General features: G+C 47.1%; 2 protein-coding genes across 6 annotated transcripts in view; both read left to right on the top strand.

Moving 5' to 3' along the window:
* The window catches only part of LOC125953393 (uncharacterized), a 64,529-nt gene extending 61,805 nt beyond the window's left edge, over positions 1–2,724 (top strand). For all 3 annotated transcript variants that reach the window (XM_049682940.1, XM_049682942.1, XM_049682941.1), the window contains one exon: positions 1–2,724. This exon is cut by the window's left edge and continues 2,450 nt beyond it. In XM_049682940.1, the coding sequence (XP_049538897.1) occupies positions 1–928 (928 nt within the window). In that variant the 3' untranslated portion in view covers positions 929–2,724.
* Positions 2,725–6,196: 3,472 nt separating this feature from the next.
* Positions 6,197–17,500, top strand: part of LOC125953682 (potassium channel subfamily K member 18) — a 13,561-nt gene continuing 2,257 nt past the window's right edge. Inside the window, exons 1-5 of one of the 3 annotated variants that reach the window (XM_049683388.1) lie at positions 6,197–6,441; positions 8,110–9,098; positions 11,601–11,759; positions 13,152–13,249; positions 13,331–13,499. In XM_049683388.1, the coding sequence (XP_049539345.1) occupies positions 8,549–9,098; positions 11,601–11,759; positions 13,152–13,249; positions 13,331–13,499 (976 nt within the window). In that variant the 5' untranslated portion in view covers positions 6,197–6,441; positions 8,110–8,548. Of the gene's footprint in view, positions 6,442–8,109; positions 9,099–11,600; positions 11,760–13,151; positions 13,250–13,330; positions 13,500–15,004; positions 15,900–16,548 lie in introns of those variants that run through there. The other 2 variants (XM_049683390.1, XM_049683387.1) reach the window with 2 other exon arrangements.

Below are 17,500 nucleotides of genomic sequence, written 5' to 3'. Positions count from 1 at the left end.
TCGTCACTACAATAGTGGTTCGAGCAGTGGCGATGAGCTGGTGGTGCTGAGGAAGAAGTTTGTTACCGCCGACCGGGTGGGCGGAGAGGGACGCGATAAGGACGGTACACCGGAGCTGATGAAGGTGTTTGCCCGGCGATCGCTGAAGCTACGATCGGATGATGATTATAAGGTAGTGGCCGGCAGCGGCGGCTCCGAAGGCAAACCATCGATGTGTAGCATCGATAGTGACAAGGAGAATCAATCCAGCGAAGAGAAGCTCGATAAGGTCGGTGTGGTCACGGTGAAACCACAAGCAGTCACAACCGCTGACCTCTCTCCAGTGAACGGTACGAGTGTCGGTGGTCAGCAGCAAACAGGAATACTGAGCAGTGGTACGGCGACCGCTAAAACCGGTTCCGGTGAGATGGTTGGGGTCAAGAATGGCGTTTCCGCTGGTGATAGTACACCGGCAGTTACCGGTGAGTCCATTTTGAGGAAGAATCCACCTAGCAAACCGTTCGGAGTGCCAAATCGCTTCAGCAACGTACCAACGAACGGTCAACCAACGTCGCGTACCACCACCGCACCCTCCTTCATCGATGTCCGCAAAACGCTCCTTCCCAGCGTTACCCAACAGCCTGCCGGTAACAACAACATCAGCAACAACAACAACAATAATGGTGGCCTACTAGCGGCGGATTGCCAATCTCCCGTGAATAACAACATCAACAACAACATAAGCAACACCAGCAACCGCCATACGATCGCCGCAATGAACCAACTCAACACGACGGCTGGTGGCAATGGTGGAGTTCTACTCGGGAACAACAATGTTGGGCCGACGATCGAGGCGGCCGCGGCGGCCAACGGGGAGCTCAACGAGTTCAAGGGTATCCTGCAGCGACGTGCCGAGTGGGAGAAGCGTGCGAAGGAAGGATTCAAATAGAGTGTCAGGCCACACTCACACCAGTATCACCAGCTCCCAACAGCGAGACCCCCCCACCGAGGAGCGAGCTCAGTAGCCAGGGGTTTTGGGTTCCCCTTTTCTTAACCTTACTTTTTGTAGATTTCGGTGTATTAGGACCAACTGTAGTGAATACGGAAGCATACGACGTAGTAACCACAGTTTCCACTTCTTGCAGTGCAACAAAAGAGAGGGAGAGTGGGGAGAGATCGCTCAAGCGCCCCCCGCAATCAATTGATGTTAATGGTGGTGATAAACCTCTCCGTTACGTAGGTTTAAGGTGGGATAGTAGTGGGCGCTCTGGGGATGTCGGGATGTCGCCCAGAACAATGCACTTCCGATTTCAGATTGCAAACCGCATTGCTTCTACATTCGGCGTTGTTTCTTCAAACATCTTGCATCATCTCTTCCTAGGAAGGTTAGCGTGATCAAACATCTTCAGTAGGGCAGCCCGGATAGATAGTAGAGGCCGCTGCGGCACCACCTTTACCACCCAACAAACCAACCAATGGCGCGACCGTTGAAATCCAAATGTGATAGCCAAGTGTATATGTTAATAAACGGAGAATCAAAAAAACACGAAACAAAATCACCTGGTCCGCAAGAAAGGCACATATTTAAACCAGCTGTAGCATATAGTTATATATACATACAGATACATATGATATATATACACATACACCCCGAACTCGTTGCGTGTTAAGGAATTGATAACCTTTTTTTTTTGGTCGGTTTAAACATGTTACACAGACCTGCGGGTGACGCCCGGTATTTTGAGTAAAATAGTAGGCCACTGGTATAGATGGCTGGATATAATGAGCGAATGGCAATAGAGGAATGAAGCGTGAGAGAAAGAGAGATTGTATTTTGCGTAGCCTAGCAACATTAAACTTGATCCCAATCTAAATTCTAAGATTGATACTCAAACAGACACACATGATATATAGAGAGCTAAGGCAATAGCTGCTTTTCCTGTTGAGAGTATAGAGCACAGTACTTTCCTTCGGCAAAAGAAAGCTGGAAAGTATTTATTTTGAAGGTGTTGTGTCTCGTTTTGTGTGTATATAAATCATTGATCTTCCCCCCATAGTTTCAAGTCACTTGAGGGAGGTGGTTTGATGAAGGATAGCCGGCAATCGCTCTGCTCCCCCTCCATCTATGCGCTAGTACACCAAGCGATCTGTTAGAAGGTTAGATTGTTATAAACAACCGAGGCCGTTCTTCTTCGCACAGGGAATGCTCGAGAGATAGCAGCAATTCGTGTTGCTTTTACCACAACATGCTTTCCATATGCATCGTTAAAGCTTGCTGCGATCGCTTTTACCAATCCCCCGGTACCGTTGCACCGTTGCGCATTCAGAAGTTCGACTTACTGAGAAAGATTTACTGAGATAAGAGCTCAAGGTATGGCGTACGTGCGTTATTGTAACATTGTAGCCCGTAAGATCGCAATTGCTTCCCCAGAATGTTTGACACCTGAACGATATTTTATAAGAAGCCAAGATAAACGGTGGGCCAAGGGCTTCGCCTCTAGGCTGTCCTTTTGTTAAATGTTTTTTTTTTAATGATAAGAACCTTAACTACGATGTGATGGCGCTGATCACACGATGGCACGTGTACGTGGCACCGAACGAAGTAGGAAGCCGTAGCCGAAAGAATTCGTCGTCCGCGATGGTGACCGTTGGCGGCGAAAGCATCTGAATCAAAATCACTCTTTTTGCGATATCGATGTATAATGTAGCACTCTGAAGAGAAATAAACAATGCATCTTCCTGTAAACGTAACTCTTGCGGGGGCAAGTGTCGGAATTAGCTTAATTTGTCGAAAGAACTTCGCATGCAGATCAGATATTTGTTGTAATTTATGTTCTATCGATTTGTATTTCCAGTATTTCGGGTGATTATTATTTTGATATCGTTTTAGGTTGCAATGTTCATTCTATTTAAACCCAGCATTTAGTAGTTACCATGCCGAATAACAAAGGATTACCTTACAGCACATGTTAAGGAAAGTCCCTAGTTCGTCAATATGGCGCCTCCATCATGGCTCACAGTCTTTACGGTTCGTGTATCGGGCTTTACGTCGTTTTCTAATTCGAAAGATTCAATTTCTTTCACCTGATCAAATATAAAATATTACCATTTCCGTGCTACCATCAAAGCAACACATCCGAATTCATTGGCAAACCGTTTCATGCCACACATAGGATCGGTTCTGCATTTTCCCCACTCCAAAATCATTCCTTCGACACCTGATGGGTGTCCATTCAATCGGAGCATCACACGTGGGACCGCACGCATATCATTACGCAAATAGCATTGCCGGAAAAGCGAGGTGTAAGTTCGCCACATTCCAACGCATAGACATGACAAACCACTTACTTGGACGCATCGACCGTCGGCACTCGATGCCAACGGGAAAGGCTGGACTAGTGCGTAGAGAGAGCGAGAGAGACACACACACATTGGAAATTTTACCACCAAACTGATGTCACTGAACTGATGCCGTTTACTAAAAATAATATCCTCCACCTCCCTCAGCTCTTCTCACCCCCCGAAGACCCTGTCAACACTGGACACTGACTTCCACACCCTCAGGGGGGGAGCACGACTGTGTCTCTGCCTCTCTGTTCAGCAATTAGTGCATAACGGATCGGGTGGAGTATACCTACGTTAGAACATGTAGACGAGATTGATCCCAACCGGGAGCATGAATGGGGCTGCATGTGCTGGTGAGTTCATTCCTTCCGCCCTCCATTTCGATGGTCCATTCGCCGCGGCTGACAAATGTTATTCTGGGAAGCGTATGTGTCCCATTAAATGACATTATTATCTCGATCTTCCCACAAACGCTGCTTGACATCAGCTGACTCATTTGCTGCGATGATGGACGATGGTGCAGAGCCGCTCGCGAGGGGGGGGCGCAAGGATCTCCACACAAACACACTCACTATTTGTGGCCAGTGAGTTCATCGAGTTTTCCAGCTAGTCGAGCGCTAGTCGAACACATTTGCGTAAGGCCTGATCACCATCACCAGGCGGTTAGCCAGCGGCCAAGGAAGGATCGTAAAAATGGCTTTAAAATATTTGGTTATTCTATTTTTACGAATACGACTAAGATGTGCATCGCCGGACCTGCTCATGGGACCATACGGAGGTTAATTAACAGACAGCCATTGACAAACCAATGTGAACGGTGCAAAGGAAGGTTCGGTCACAGGTCTGTGTTTTTCACAATTTTCGAAAAACAAAGACTCTTCATTTCTTCACACATAGTACAAGCAAAAACAACTTCTTTTCCTTTCCTCCTCCGAGTCCTGGGCGTTGTTTGAACTGCAAAAGTGATCCAGAGGAGCGTATCGGTTACACAAAAGCTATCCATTAAAGATTGGATGCGAGCCAAGCAGTGTTACAGGCGAGTAAGCTTCTGTACATCGTAACCAGCGGGAATAATGCTGACGGTTTACAATCAAAAAACCAAAGTATAGCCACTTGAAAATTAAGGGTGGAAGTAAGTGGTTCAATATTCGGGACTTTAATCCCACTTTACATTCGATGAACCTCTTGCTCTCACAACTGTAAAGCTGTTTTAATCGAGTAAAATAATCTAATATATTATTTTACTCGATTATTTTACTTGATATTAATAAATCATAATTGTAGAATTGATAGGAAAGCTACGGTAATGGTTATGTTATTCTTAATACCCGCGAAAGAAAAGTAATGGTGCTTTAAACCATAAGCCGTGGCCACACGGGGCGAAAACTCTAGCGCAAACGAAAAAATTAATGCCAAAACGGTTTCGCTTAACCCTTACACGCTGTCAAACTTTTATACGTCCGCGGACTTTTTCGCTGAACCCTTGACGCTATCGAACGCTTTATTTACGAAAATGTAGGTTCTTTTCGTATTGTTTTTGCATTTTTAATATAAATATAACAGCAACAGCAACAAAATCGTTAAAAACTGCAAAATTTATTCGGAAATCAACTTCAGCGGCCAAAACATAGATGAAAACAATACGTTTGACATTTCGGCATAAATGTTCGGGTTTTTACGCCTGCCACACGAAGCGAAAACATTTTGGCATTAATGTGCAAATTTGCGCGCAAATTTTCGCTCCGTGTGGCAGCATCTATAGATTAACGAAAGAAAACCCCTGCTATGGGATAATTCGTCTGTACGCAAACATTCACATACCAAGTTTTGTATGCTAATTTTATACTTTTATCCTTTTTTAATCCAACATCGGTCATTCATTGACACTGTTGACCCCGTTTTATCGATCAGTATTCGGCTCTGAATACCGATAAAGGATGACTGGTAAGAGCAAAATGTGGATCGAAAAGTTAAGGAAGCTGGATAAGAAAGAAACTAAAGGAAAAACAAAATTCGTTTGCAAAACAAATAGAAAAACACCATTCGTAAAGGAATATCACAGTAGTACTGACGATTAATAAAAAAAATTGGGTGAAAGGTAAAAAAATGTATAAAACTTTTTGAAATTACAATTACCACTGTGTTACTGTGTGTTTGATTTAGTTTTAAACTAGCCTACTGTTCGGATTACCTTGACTACAGTCAATATTAATTCAATCAAGGAAATAATTATTTCGCAAACTGTAAACAGTACAAGGAAATGAAAATGAATCAAAATAAGAAACCAGCGGTGGCCATAGTAGAACTACTCCCTTAGCTATCAGCAACGAATCGCGACCGGTACCGGTACTTACCCGTTTTCCTTCGTTACCCTTTCGCAATTCGTTTTTTTTAATTCGCGACCGCGCACGCCATGGAAGCAGCTGCTGGCCCTAAACCCTCGTGTACAATGTGTAAGGGTCCCGCGTGCGGCCCTTGCTCGTTGTATGGATGGCCGTCTTCCGTGAGCGAGGACCCCTCGTTAAAAGGGAGACCTCAACAGCCGAAAGACCTCTCGCTGATGATGATGATGGTTGATGCTGTCTGCCTCGGCATGTGCCCGGTTCGAATCGAAGCCGAAACCGTAGATCTCGTGGTCGACGCAACGAAGACGTCATCATTTCGCCGTGACCGAACAGTTGCTCTCTTTCTCGGATGCCTGGCCTCTGGCCACTACAGTGAAAGCATCCGCGTGCTCCGTGAAAAGGGGTTGGCGTCGTCCGCGAGCTCACTCCGACTAGATCCGATTGATGCTGCTACTGCTACTGATGCTAGTAGTCAACAGCCGACCGGCATCGTGGACGGATCTCTCTGCTAACGAGGACGACGACGAAGACTACGACGACGTGCAGTGTTCGCGTGTAACGGGTTCCATGGTTCCACTGAGGCGCCTCTGTTGGCATCGTTTGGTGTTTGTGTGTGCGAGCATCGAAAGTGAAATCGTCCACCCGGTACAGCCGGTTACGGACGCCGCGGAGCGCGAAGAAAAGCTGCGCCGGCCAGTTGCATTTACATTTTCCAAATAAGGCTTTTCAGTGGAAATACCTTCACCCGTCGAGCGTCGTCAACTAAGTCCAAGTGAGTCCACGATGGTTTCCTTTCTCGGCGCCCGTGGTGTGAGTGAACGATCGTCTATCATCAATACCTTCTACTGAGCGATGATCTATCGTTGATATGACCACTTGATCGAACGTACTGCCAGCTGTGAGAACAATGCATGGTACGCCCTGTTTAGCGTTCTCCAAGGACGCAACTGGCCACCGCCGGAGAAGCAATCGATTTCCGCTTCATGCACTACCTTTTTCCGATGCGATGCGAAATGGTGATTACGGTTGATAGTGGAACTCGTGCGTTAATCTATACCGGTGCGAAAGGTTCGCATTCCGAGCACGGAATGCTGGGAACGACTCGGCAGTCGTCAAACGTCTGGAATATGGCACGCGAACGAAAGAGTCAGCACTCGAGTGATTTTAATTAATTCTAGCTTCTTTCATCTTACTATCGACATTGGTCTGATCCTTCCATTGCTGGATGCCATTTAAGAGCAGTGCTTGAAGAGTGAAATTGATGCTTCAGTGAGCAAAACAGTGGAATTCCTTAAATTAAGCATGACATTTCCTGCATTGCTTGGTACATCGTCAAATTATTGAATGTTAGGAGTGTGAATTATTTCGTGCATTATTAACAAAAGTAATGTCCGTCAGTAGCCGCCACTTGTGCCCATTAAGTCAAGGAAACCTATTTAGTTGAAGCGATTCAAGCAGAAAACAATTGTTAAATGCAATCAGAATTAAATGAAATGACAGGTGATCGATCGTTTTCATGTGGGAAAATAAAATTCATTTTGGTTATGTTTTGACCGAAACTTGGTTGAAACTAGAAATTAACGTACGTTGTTAGCGCTGTCCATCCATACTTTCAATTGTCATACAAAAAGGAATCCGGCTCATCATGTTACATTTATTAAATTATTATTCCTTCCAAATTCTTATAACTTCTTCTTTCGTTTAAATTTGTACCTTGAAACCAGAAAAGATGTTTTTAACAAGTAAATTAACTGTCGTTATTGCTTTCATAATATTCTTAAATTTTTCGATTTATGCCAGAAACATTCCCCGCACCTTGTTTGACTTTACCGCTCGACCCACAATGCCACATTCCCAAAAGAATCCAAAAACACAATTCCATTGCGTTCCCATGAGCCTCCTGACAAACGGAAAATGAAAACAAACCGAAACCATTTTTCATATCTATCAGCACATCATCATCAACATCATAATCATCCCAAAATGAAAAAAAAAAACACAAACCGGGATTTCTCCAAAGACTTCCCAGCGATGCAACGGCATTTCCCAACCGAAGACGAACTAATGGGCGAAAATGGGGTTCTGAATCACACGCCCCCCCGTGGGGGCACAAATAGATCACAACGACGATCGTGACCGATCTGCTGTGGGTGATAAATTTTCCCTACGAGAATAACGTGACCATACCGTCCGAATGGTGCCGCTGGCGCTGTTTTGACAATCTGCGTTAATTGTACACGCATTCCATGTGGCGCAATGTGCGGACCGAACGCGACTCATTTGACCGCACGGCGCCCCGCACGAGCCACGCGAGTGGATGGGAAATGAAGTATTTTTAACGGAACAACAAATTATTAAAATATTGTCCTGCCAAACAGGTCCGCCTGTAGTAGTGCGAGTTTAAATAGGTCTGTTTTCTGTCTTCTACACCTTCTTGCAGCTCCAAAAACCTTTCCTCAAACCGAGTGGGCGCGGCATTGATAGATTGCGGGCAAGTGTGTGGTCGAGACGAGACGTGACAATCACAAGAACGACTACGGTACGCGGAGGTGCCTGTGCCAGAATAATGTGACCTCAAGAGTGAGGAGCTGGAGTTGCTGTTACGCGGACCACCTGACCTGACGATAGACCGTTGGCCATACGTGGGTTTGTCACAGTGAAGTGGACGATTGGCCGAACCGAAGTGACCGAAGTGAAGCGAGCGAAGAAAGTCCTTCCTCGCGGTGACCCGTGTATTGCGTGTTTACGAGGACAGTGAAGAAGGTCACTGAGTGAGAGATAATTTTAGAAAGATAGTCAAGTGTCTAAAGCAACCCCTCCAAACAAGAGTGTCGCAGAGTGTGGTCCACGCAACGTCGAGCGCCACACGATCGGCAACAATGACGCAAACGACGCCCGAACTACGGCCACCGCTTGTTGGTCCGAGTGCTGGTACTGGTACGGGCACTGCCGGACGACCAAGGATTAATCTCACGATGCCACCGGTCTACGTGGCGCCACCGCATGTGCAGGCCAAATACTCGCCCGCCCATTACTTCCAGCAGCTGCACCAGCAGCAACAGCAACAGTTGCATCAAAATCCACTCTACCAACCAGGAATTGGAGCACCGGTCACGCCCGGCTCACCGACCAGAATATCGCTCGGACCGGACGGGGTGCCGGTGGCCGGAAGCGAACAGCCAGACTACACCGACTACTACTCGATGTACCCGGCCAAGGCGGGCGAATTTATGTTCAAGCACCTGGAAGGATTCCGGGACTTTACGATGAACACGGCCAAATCGGGGCTCGGCGTCGGCGAGAAGTCGGTGTTCTGGATGTACACGAAGATCACGCGCTGGTCCCGCAACTGGTTCACGCACATCTTTCTCTTCCTGATGCTGTTCCTCTACTCGGTCGCCGGTGCCGCGCTGTTCATCGCCGTTGAAGGTAAGGTTGAAAGGGGGGACGCATATGAATGAGGTTTGCTCCAAACTGCACACAACGGGCATGCTTTCCTAGAGGACATCTACGTTGATTCTGGTGGGTGTATTGGGTTGGAGCAAATGTTTGGATTCGGCTTCCCAAACAGCAACGGTGCAAAACAGGACTTTCTGCAATTGCCAGAGTGCATTTTGCTATTCCTTGTAGAACTATCATACCACAGTTCATAATGCAGTATCTCAATACCGACCCAAAAAAATGTTTAATGAACATGAAAAATGCATGTGTTTAAAATTATTGAAACAAATTTAAGCATAATAAATTTATAATAATCTTTGGAAATGCAAATCTGGTTCTAAAGTTATAAAATTTTTAAAATCCTATTCGTCCACTAAATACAACGTATGTCTTACTAGATTACAAAAGAGATATCGTTTCATTTAATCAACTAGCCGATGTCCTTTATGTGCCTAACCTACAACAACACTCATGCAATGGGTTCCGGAACACAAGTCAGTTCCTCTTGGTGAACTTCTGCTTATGCAGTTACGCAGAGGTATCGCTACATTGCACAAAAAGGAAATTAAGGGAGTGAAATTTCACGAATAAACATGAAAAAGAATTACATTTTTTATTCTGTCTTTCCTTGACGAAAACATAGAGTTAGTTTTATTCAAACAAATTATTTAAAGTACAGATTTATCAAAAATCTTGTGGCGAGATTACTTCTTTCAAGCAACAATTAATTTTGTATATATCGCATCTCTCATACGACATGAATAAATAAGACATACAATTTGTAACGAATGAATCATTGGTGAAAGTCCATGTTCACCGGCGACAGCGCTAAAAGGGACCGCATAATGCTGATGATGATGATGATGATCACATCGCTGCGCCAAACGTCTGGGGGTCTGCTCCTCACCTTTTGCTCCAACCCAATCGTTTTTCTCAAAGCTAAGCGTCAAATCAATGACGACACCATACGCCACCATACACAACATTCGTCACAACATTATCGTTTTTCACCGCAACGGAGCGCACCAAATATATAAATCCCCCCGGTTGGTTGCAAGCGCGTGTGTCCGTTTGTTTTTATGCTTTATTTCGTTAATTCACTGCCAAGCACACACACACACACACACACACACACACACACAATTTCTGTGTGCATAATACCCCTTTCCAACACCCAACGCAGTGGTTCAGGTCTGGCACGATCAACAGACACGACACGCACGCACGCAGGCAGGCAAAGGGAACCACAGCATCAGCACCTGCCAAAAAGAAGAAAAAACCCAAAACTCCTCCCCGGTCAAACCCCAGATGGTTCTGCTTGCTTGGTTAGTAGTGCCCAGGGTGACCGGGGATGTCGGTCAACCAGAAGAAAAACCCATCAACACCGGCATCGACTGTCGACCGTTGTTAGCGCACTCTCGGGCATGCGGGCTGGCTGGCGGGAGGGCTGGCGGGCGGCCGCACCTCGGACGATGCTCATTTATTTATTTTTATTTTGGTCCAAGCCAATATTTTTCCGTTAATCATCCGCTAAAATTACCCTTTCACCGACCAGGCAGCCCGCAGGGCGAGTGGGAGGGATGCATGGTCACGGAAGGGAGACGAAACATGCGGGAACATGATCGACCACCAACCGGCTGCCAGTCAAGCGCATTCGTTCTCGGTGTGATTGTCTTCGAGAATTCCGCAGACCAACAACACACACGTTGCCATTGGTTTTTCCATTTTCCACTTCGTTAGCCATCGCGTTTGCGGTCCGAGAAGGGCTGATGCTGCTCTCGATTCTGGCGCGCTGTCAGGATCGAGGAGTTGACGATGGATGATCGATGACAAACGATCTCGGTGACGCGACTGCGACGCAACAGTCCAACCGCGGCAGGTGGTGCAACATACCGAACAGAACATGCCTCTCGAGAGCTCAACAGTTATGCTTAAACACCTTTACAAGATATGTGGCAATGGGACAACCACAGTAACACGACTACTGGGGTGAACTACTTGTAGCAAATGGTGTAAATTCCTGTTCATAAAACCTCGTACAGCTTCTTAAGATGATTATCGCGTTGCTCACATTGTTATAAAGCCCCGAGTGACATCATGTAACACGCAGCTCATAATCATCGCATTAATTAAACATTTTATGCGTTGCTGAACATCGCTAGGGTCCTCGGGATGAGGATGTTACGCAGCTTCGTCATACATATTTGTTGCAAATCGTCTAACGCCTAGCTTCATCACCACCGGCGAGCGTAACCACACGGTTGACGGCTTTTCCGACCTTTCTATGCATCATCTCATCAACTGCTTGTGATGATTTGCTCGTTTGCTTTGCTTGCAATAGCGCTACTCTGACCATTCACCTCAAACGCTAGATACATTGAGAGGGGGGATCGCTTTCGCTTCAAATAACACTTTGAATCTATAAATGCACTTATGAAAATAGAGCGCTAAAAACCCGCACGATTCGCCCGACACGCTGCGATACGATAGGAGATGCCGATAGTGCGCCGGGTGTAGATGCCGCTAACATTGCTACCATCATGCTCAGTGATGCTCCAACCACTGCTGATGCCACTGCTGCCGCTGCCGCTGCTGCTGCTGCTGATGCTCTGAATGTCAGTTTCGCGCTGGAACCGACCAGTGTCGCTGGTAAGTGCCGTCGGATAACCATCCTGTTAACGCCTCGTTCAAAGCGTTGTTGGTAGGCGTAAAGTGATAGCAGAGGGGGTGGTGGTGAGTGATGAGTTTCGGGGATCGGGTTAACATCTAGCCCCGGGGTGGAGGTTTCCGCATGATTAATCAGCAACGCATGGAACATTCGGAAATAGGGCGCCCCAATCGACGAGAAGAACGATCCGTGATCACTAGTGGACGCGTTTGATCGTGCCGTTCGTGTACGTTCCGCTGGAACTTGGTGAACCCACCATTTTCACAAGCGGCCCGGAAGGGGGACGGGATCTATTTTCCATAAGTGGCACGATTCGTTTCGATCGAATCGAGGCGAACGTGTCACAGCTTCGTGTTGCTCGTGTTCCTCGTGTTTTGTGTTTCCAGTTCCAGTCTAGCGATCGATCGATCCGAGGAGATCTACGTGCAGATCGTTAAGGTTAAGGAAGTTATACTACGGCCGTACCCAGACACCACACCCACCCAGACACCACACCCAGATTGATGACCCAGAGCCGCCGGTATCAAGTAGTGCGCGTCGTGTTTGATTTGTTTATTGGTGGCAATGGTTTAAAATTAAATCCACGTCCGGGCGGCCGTTCGTGTAGTCTGCTTCCTCCTTGGATTCGATATGACGTCATCAACGGCGTCCTAGAGATGGAAACAAGCATTTCCCTTTTCGAATTAGACAGTTGGACCTCACCAGAGACTACAATCACAAAGCCAGGGTCGGCGACAGATTTAATATCCACACACACTCACACACGATCCACGATATGGCCATACGGTTTTCCCGTACCTCGATGCGTTGTGTCCTCGCGCCACCATACGCGCCACCACTGATTGCGTCACGGTTTTGGGTTTGGCCGTTTTGGCGTTTTTGATTGCCTCGGCGCATCGGTCGGTCGGTCGTTTATTGTTAAACAAATAGCGAGCTTTAAATCAACAAGCGGCGTTCCAACCGTTGGCGTTGGGGGCCAAATGGCCCAGGAAGCTGCCGGTTATCACCCTTTTTTTTTCAACCACCCAATCCATCTGGACCGATCATCAAAAACTTAACACGCGTGCGTGCGGCAATCAGTATGGGAAGCGTCGTTATGGATTTGACCAAAACGGTGGAAACGGCATCGACGGCGGCGGCGGCTTCTGCCATGCGTGTGAGATTTGAGAAGGTTGTTGTTTACAATTTGGAATTACTGGTCGACAATGGACTTCGGGATTCTCTGGAAAACTGTTTATCCTGACTCCACCCCGTTCTTCGTCGTACGCAAAAATATGAATTTACTATCTTCAATTATACCGTCTGGTTGTTTGTGTGTGTTTTTTTACTCGATTTTCATTAACCTTCCCCGCAACCTCGTTACTCCCGCACAGGAACGCACGAGAAGAAGATGGAAACCAACGTGAACCATGCGAAGCGAATATTGGCCAAAAATTTGCGCATCCTGGCGCTGGATCGTGAAAAGCTGGAGGTAAGCATGGGACGGGTTTGGACGACCAAAGTGCGCCCGAAGCATTGAAATTGTTGTTGTTCAACTGTCAACCGTCGGCAGAACCCGGATCCGGACATTTGGGAAGGACGAGCCATCAATCTGGTCGAGGAGTATAGTGCCGTGTTGTACCAGTCGTACAAGGAGGGATCGTTCGAGAACAAGCAAAACAAAAAGACCTGGTCGTTCTGGAACGCGATGTTCTACTGTGGCACGATCTACACCACCATCGGTAAGTTAGCACATATGAGCGTTCGAAAAATAGGTCATATTATCTGATTTGTTAAATTGCATTTTGTTATATGATTTGTCAATCTGTCAAACATCTACTTATCGTCTGTCGGACCGTACCTTAACTTTGACCATAACTTCAAATTTATTCGACATCGGAAATGCCATGATAAAACTACCATTACCATAATTCTGAAGATCGCGCCAACAAAAAAAACCTATATGAGGTACCACCACATCGTTAGGAGTTATTCCGGGGTTATTTATGAACTTTTCATCGACTAATAATCGACAAGTTTGAAAAAAAATCATCCTGGTAAATGAAGTACTTGATAAATTATATTCTCATGTTACTTAAAATTCCGGTACTTTATATTTAACAGTAATGATGGGTATCGTCTTCAAACAAATGAGTTTAAGGAAAACTGTCTTGAATTTTTGAGGTGCTAAACATCTTTATATGCACAGAGGTCATGAAATTAAAAATAAGTAAATACACAAGCACTCCGTTTTAGTCGTCATTGGCGTTAACTCTATTGTTGACCGTCAATAATTTATCTGATTATACAAATTAGTTTCAATTGAAATTACCGAGAGTGATAGCGGAGTGACGCCAGGAATTAAAATTAATTGTTACACCCAATGATACGCAATCGAGCAACTTCCTCTGGTGCCGCTCGACTATTGTTCCATGCTTTCACGCTGCCAATGTAATAACAAAAATCCTCCCCGTCATCACACTGCGCCACACAATAATGCTCATCACTGTGATCCTGTTGACAGTGTAGTAGTCGTAGTAGCCTCGCATCACCCTATAGAAGCACGGCACACTAGATGGTGCTGGTAGTGGTGGTGATGGTGTGTTTTGTTGCTACTGCCGGTGGCCTTCAAACGGTTTTTCGCATTTCGGAAAAACATCTGCATTTCCACCGCGCGCACGCTGCTGCACTCTCTGCGACGTAGCCTCCCCCCCCTTCACCCGCTCAGGCGTGATACGTTCGCTGTTCCCCCCCGATGGGGTATAGTGTGATGGTGATGACGTACAAAGGATGAAATTTTAAATGCAAAACTCTGTACGAGTTTGCTTTACGATACGATCACTAACGAACCACGGGTGCGAGTAGTGATTGTTACGTGGTTGTGAGAGGTGCATCCTGTTGCTGCTGGCCAGTTTTTTTTTTTAAAGAAAACGGTCTCACGCGATCAGCAGCATCAGTAGCAGCAGAAACAGCTGATTTGTATCGGATAGTGCAGGTTGTTGGTGCGACAACCAATACCAACCGGCTGCCAAACGCTTAGAACCACCCTAACCTACACACAAACGTGCACCATGCGAGCGGACACTAGAAGTGGAACCTGGGCCACGCCGTTATGAACGGCCATACCGGTACCGCTCGGTCTTGGTGCTTGGTTTGCGTGTTGCGTGAAAATTTTCCGAAGTACGTTTTCCACTTATTTTTAGCCCTCACCATTGGCGCACACCAGTCAGCGGTCACCATACCGCAGGCGGGCCAGAACGTACCGAGCAGCGATCCCGAACGGTTCTATTCTGTGCCACGCGCGCTCTGTCCGTGCTCGTGAAGTGTGTCGTCGAGTCGAGTCGAGTGAAAAAAATCGGCCACCGTGCGCCTCCATTCCATCGGTCACACTCCATTTCCACCACAAACCACTACCCGATTCCCGATAATTCCGCATTCGCAAACACGTTCGAGCAAAGGACGGAGGAAATGTGACTCTCGTTCCCCGCGTTTGATCCGATGACAATCCCGCATTAGCACCTAACGGGGTCACATTTCGTGGTGGTGTGCGGCGTGCTTACGTGCGACAGTACTAGACCGTGACTCCTCTCCGGCCGCAAGGAACAGTGTCTAGTGTGCGTGTGTGTGTGTGTGTGTGTGCGTGTGAGGTGTGAAAACAGGTGCGAGGAGGGAGGGAAAATTATTTTCGTTACCAAATAACGGGCACAACGGATGGATAGCTCCGCACAGCCGGTCGTGGTGGCGAGGCGGCGTCGCCGAACCGCACGACAGCTGCGCGAATCAACGCCGGATCCGGGAACGCGCGGCGATGACCCAAACGCCGGTGGTGGCACGAGCGTCGAAGGAAGCCGCTCGAACTCGTGCGATGATCAGAGCGGCTCGGAATCGACACGTGGCACCGGGCGTAATGGCAGCACCGTCGACAGCAGCCCATCGTCGTCGAAGAAAAGCTTGATCGAGCGAGCGATGGAGTATGGGAGCTCACATCGGAACAAGATACTGGCGCGCAAAGATAAGCGACTGGCAACGACGGTTGGCACTACCCGGAGCCGATCGGTACCACGGGATGAGGAGGACGTACCGAGCAGTCCGGAGATTTTCTCACTGCTACGGCGCGCCAAACGGAGCCTTTCGGCCGCACGGTAAGTTTCGAAGCGACGCTTAAGGTTTAGCCAATTGGCAACACAATTCGTAGCAACAGTGACATGGGCATGATTGATTATTTGTAGTACGGCGTCTTGAGAGACATGGCGGTTATTATTTTCGTTCGGTATTGGCAAACAATGCAACTGATTTTTTTCTTCAAATTTTCCCATTTGGCGCAGCGCTGAATAGGACGATAATACGTTGAACTAGTTGGCCAAATGATTACTACATCTGCTTATTCGTTTTTGTTTGGGGATTTGTTTGAGAAAAAAAACATTTAAAAGTGTTAAAATTTTTGTTTTTTATTAAAGAAAGAGAAAAACATTGCAAAAAGCATTAAAGCGTTTAAAAGACAAACGCGCGTTTAAAAGTAAAAGTTAAAATAACAAACAAAAGTCACGAACAGCAACGAGCTTCTTGATGAGTCAATTATCGAGTGTGATTTTTCATTTTGTTTTCACGTTGATTCAGTACTTTTCGTACTTGTTTTCATATTATTTTTCATTTTAATTATTACAAACACTTTTTGTTACCCGTTTTTGATTTCCACAAAAACGTTATTTGCAAAAAGAAAAACTGTAAACAATGCAACCTCCATGAATCAATCAAACTCACCGTTTCCCAACCAACCGCTCAACTCCACAGCAAACCCAAAACGGACGACTCCAGTGATGGTGGCCGAATCTCCGACACGGAAGTCCGCAAACGGCGCGAACGCATCGAACGCTTCCAAAGTGAACGGGCGGAACGTGATGCGGCAGCCGAGGGAAAACCGGCGGGCAACGCTAGCCACCAGGCGAACCTGCAGCGCTTTAACGAAGAACGCCGTCGGTTCGAACTGGAAAAGCTCAAATTCCTCCAGGAAAAGCGCGAGCTTGATCGCATGCGGCTCCGTCGGTTCGAAAAGTATCGCGAAGAGATGCTGGAAGAGCAGAGCAAGAAGCTGAAGGCTAAGCTGCAACAGGAACGGGCGAAAAGCATCGAAGCGACACCCTTACCACCACCGGCACCATCGGTAGCCGCCCATCGTAGTGGCCACACGGCCACGGCCAAGGACACCTTCTCGCCACCTGCGGTGAAGAAGAAAATCCTGATCGTACCGAAGGGTCGCTCTTCCAGCCGATCAGCCTCGACCAGCGAGGACGAAGGGCGTCAATCGTCGGACGACCAGAAGACGAAGCAAACGTCCATCCGGCGTCGATATTCACCCCGCAAACCGAAGCGGCCCCGCTCGTCCAAGCTGCTGGAACCGATGAAACCCTTACCGGATGGCATAACGTCACCAGAATCGGAGCTACCGTCCGATTTCCACACGGAAGAGGATGGCGAGAAGTCGGTTCCGCGGCAGGAAGAAGAGAACCTTCCAGCAACGGCCGCAATCGAACCGGAAATGGTTTTAACGCATCGACGTACCGTAACTGGGCCATCGAGTGGTGAATTGGCACCGAGCGAGGCCTTGAAGAAGGATGATAAAGAATCCCTAATGACCACTACAGCGAAGGAGCTCGAGCGGGACAAAAACGATCAGGATTCCAGGAAAACTCCAGAACCTGCAAAGGACGAACTGGATGGACTGATTGTGGAGCCAAAACCAAGA

This window comes from Anopheles darlingi, chromosome 3 (genome assembly GCF_943734745.1).
Source record: "Anopheles darlingi chromosome 3, idAnoDarlMG_H_01, whole genome shotgun sequence".
Taxonomy (NCBI): domain Eukaryota; kingdom Metazoa; phylum Arthropoda; class Insecta; order Diptera; family Culicidae; genus Anopheles; species Anopheles darlingi.
This window is presented reverse-complemented; position numbering and strand designations above follow the sequence as displayed.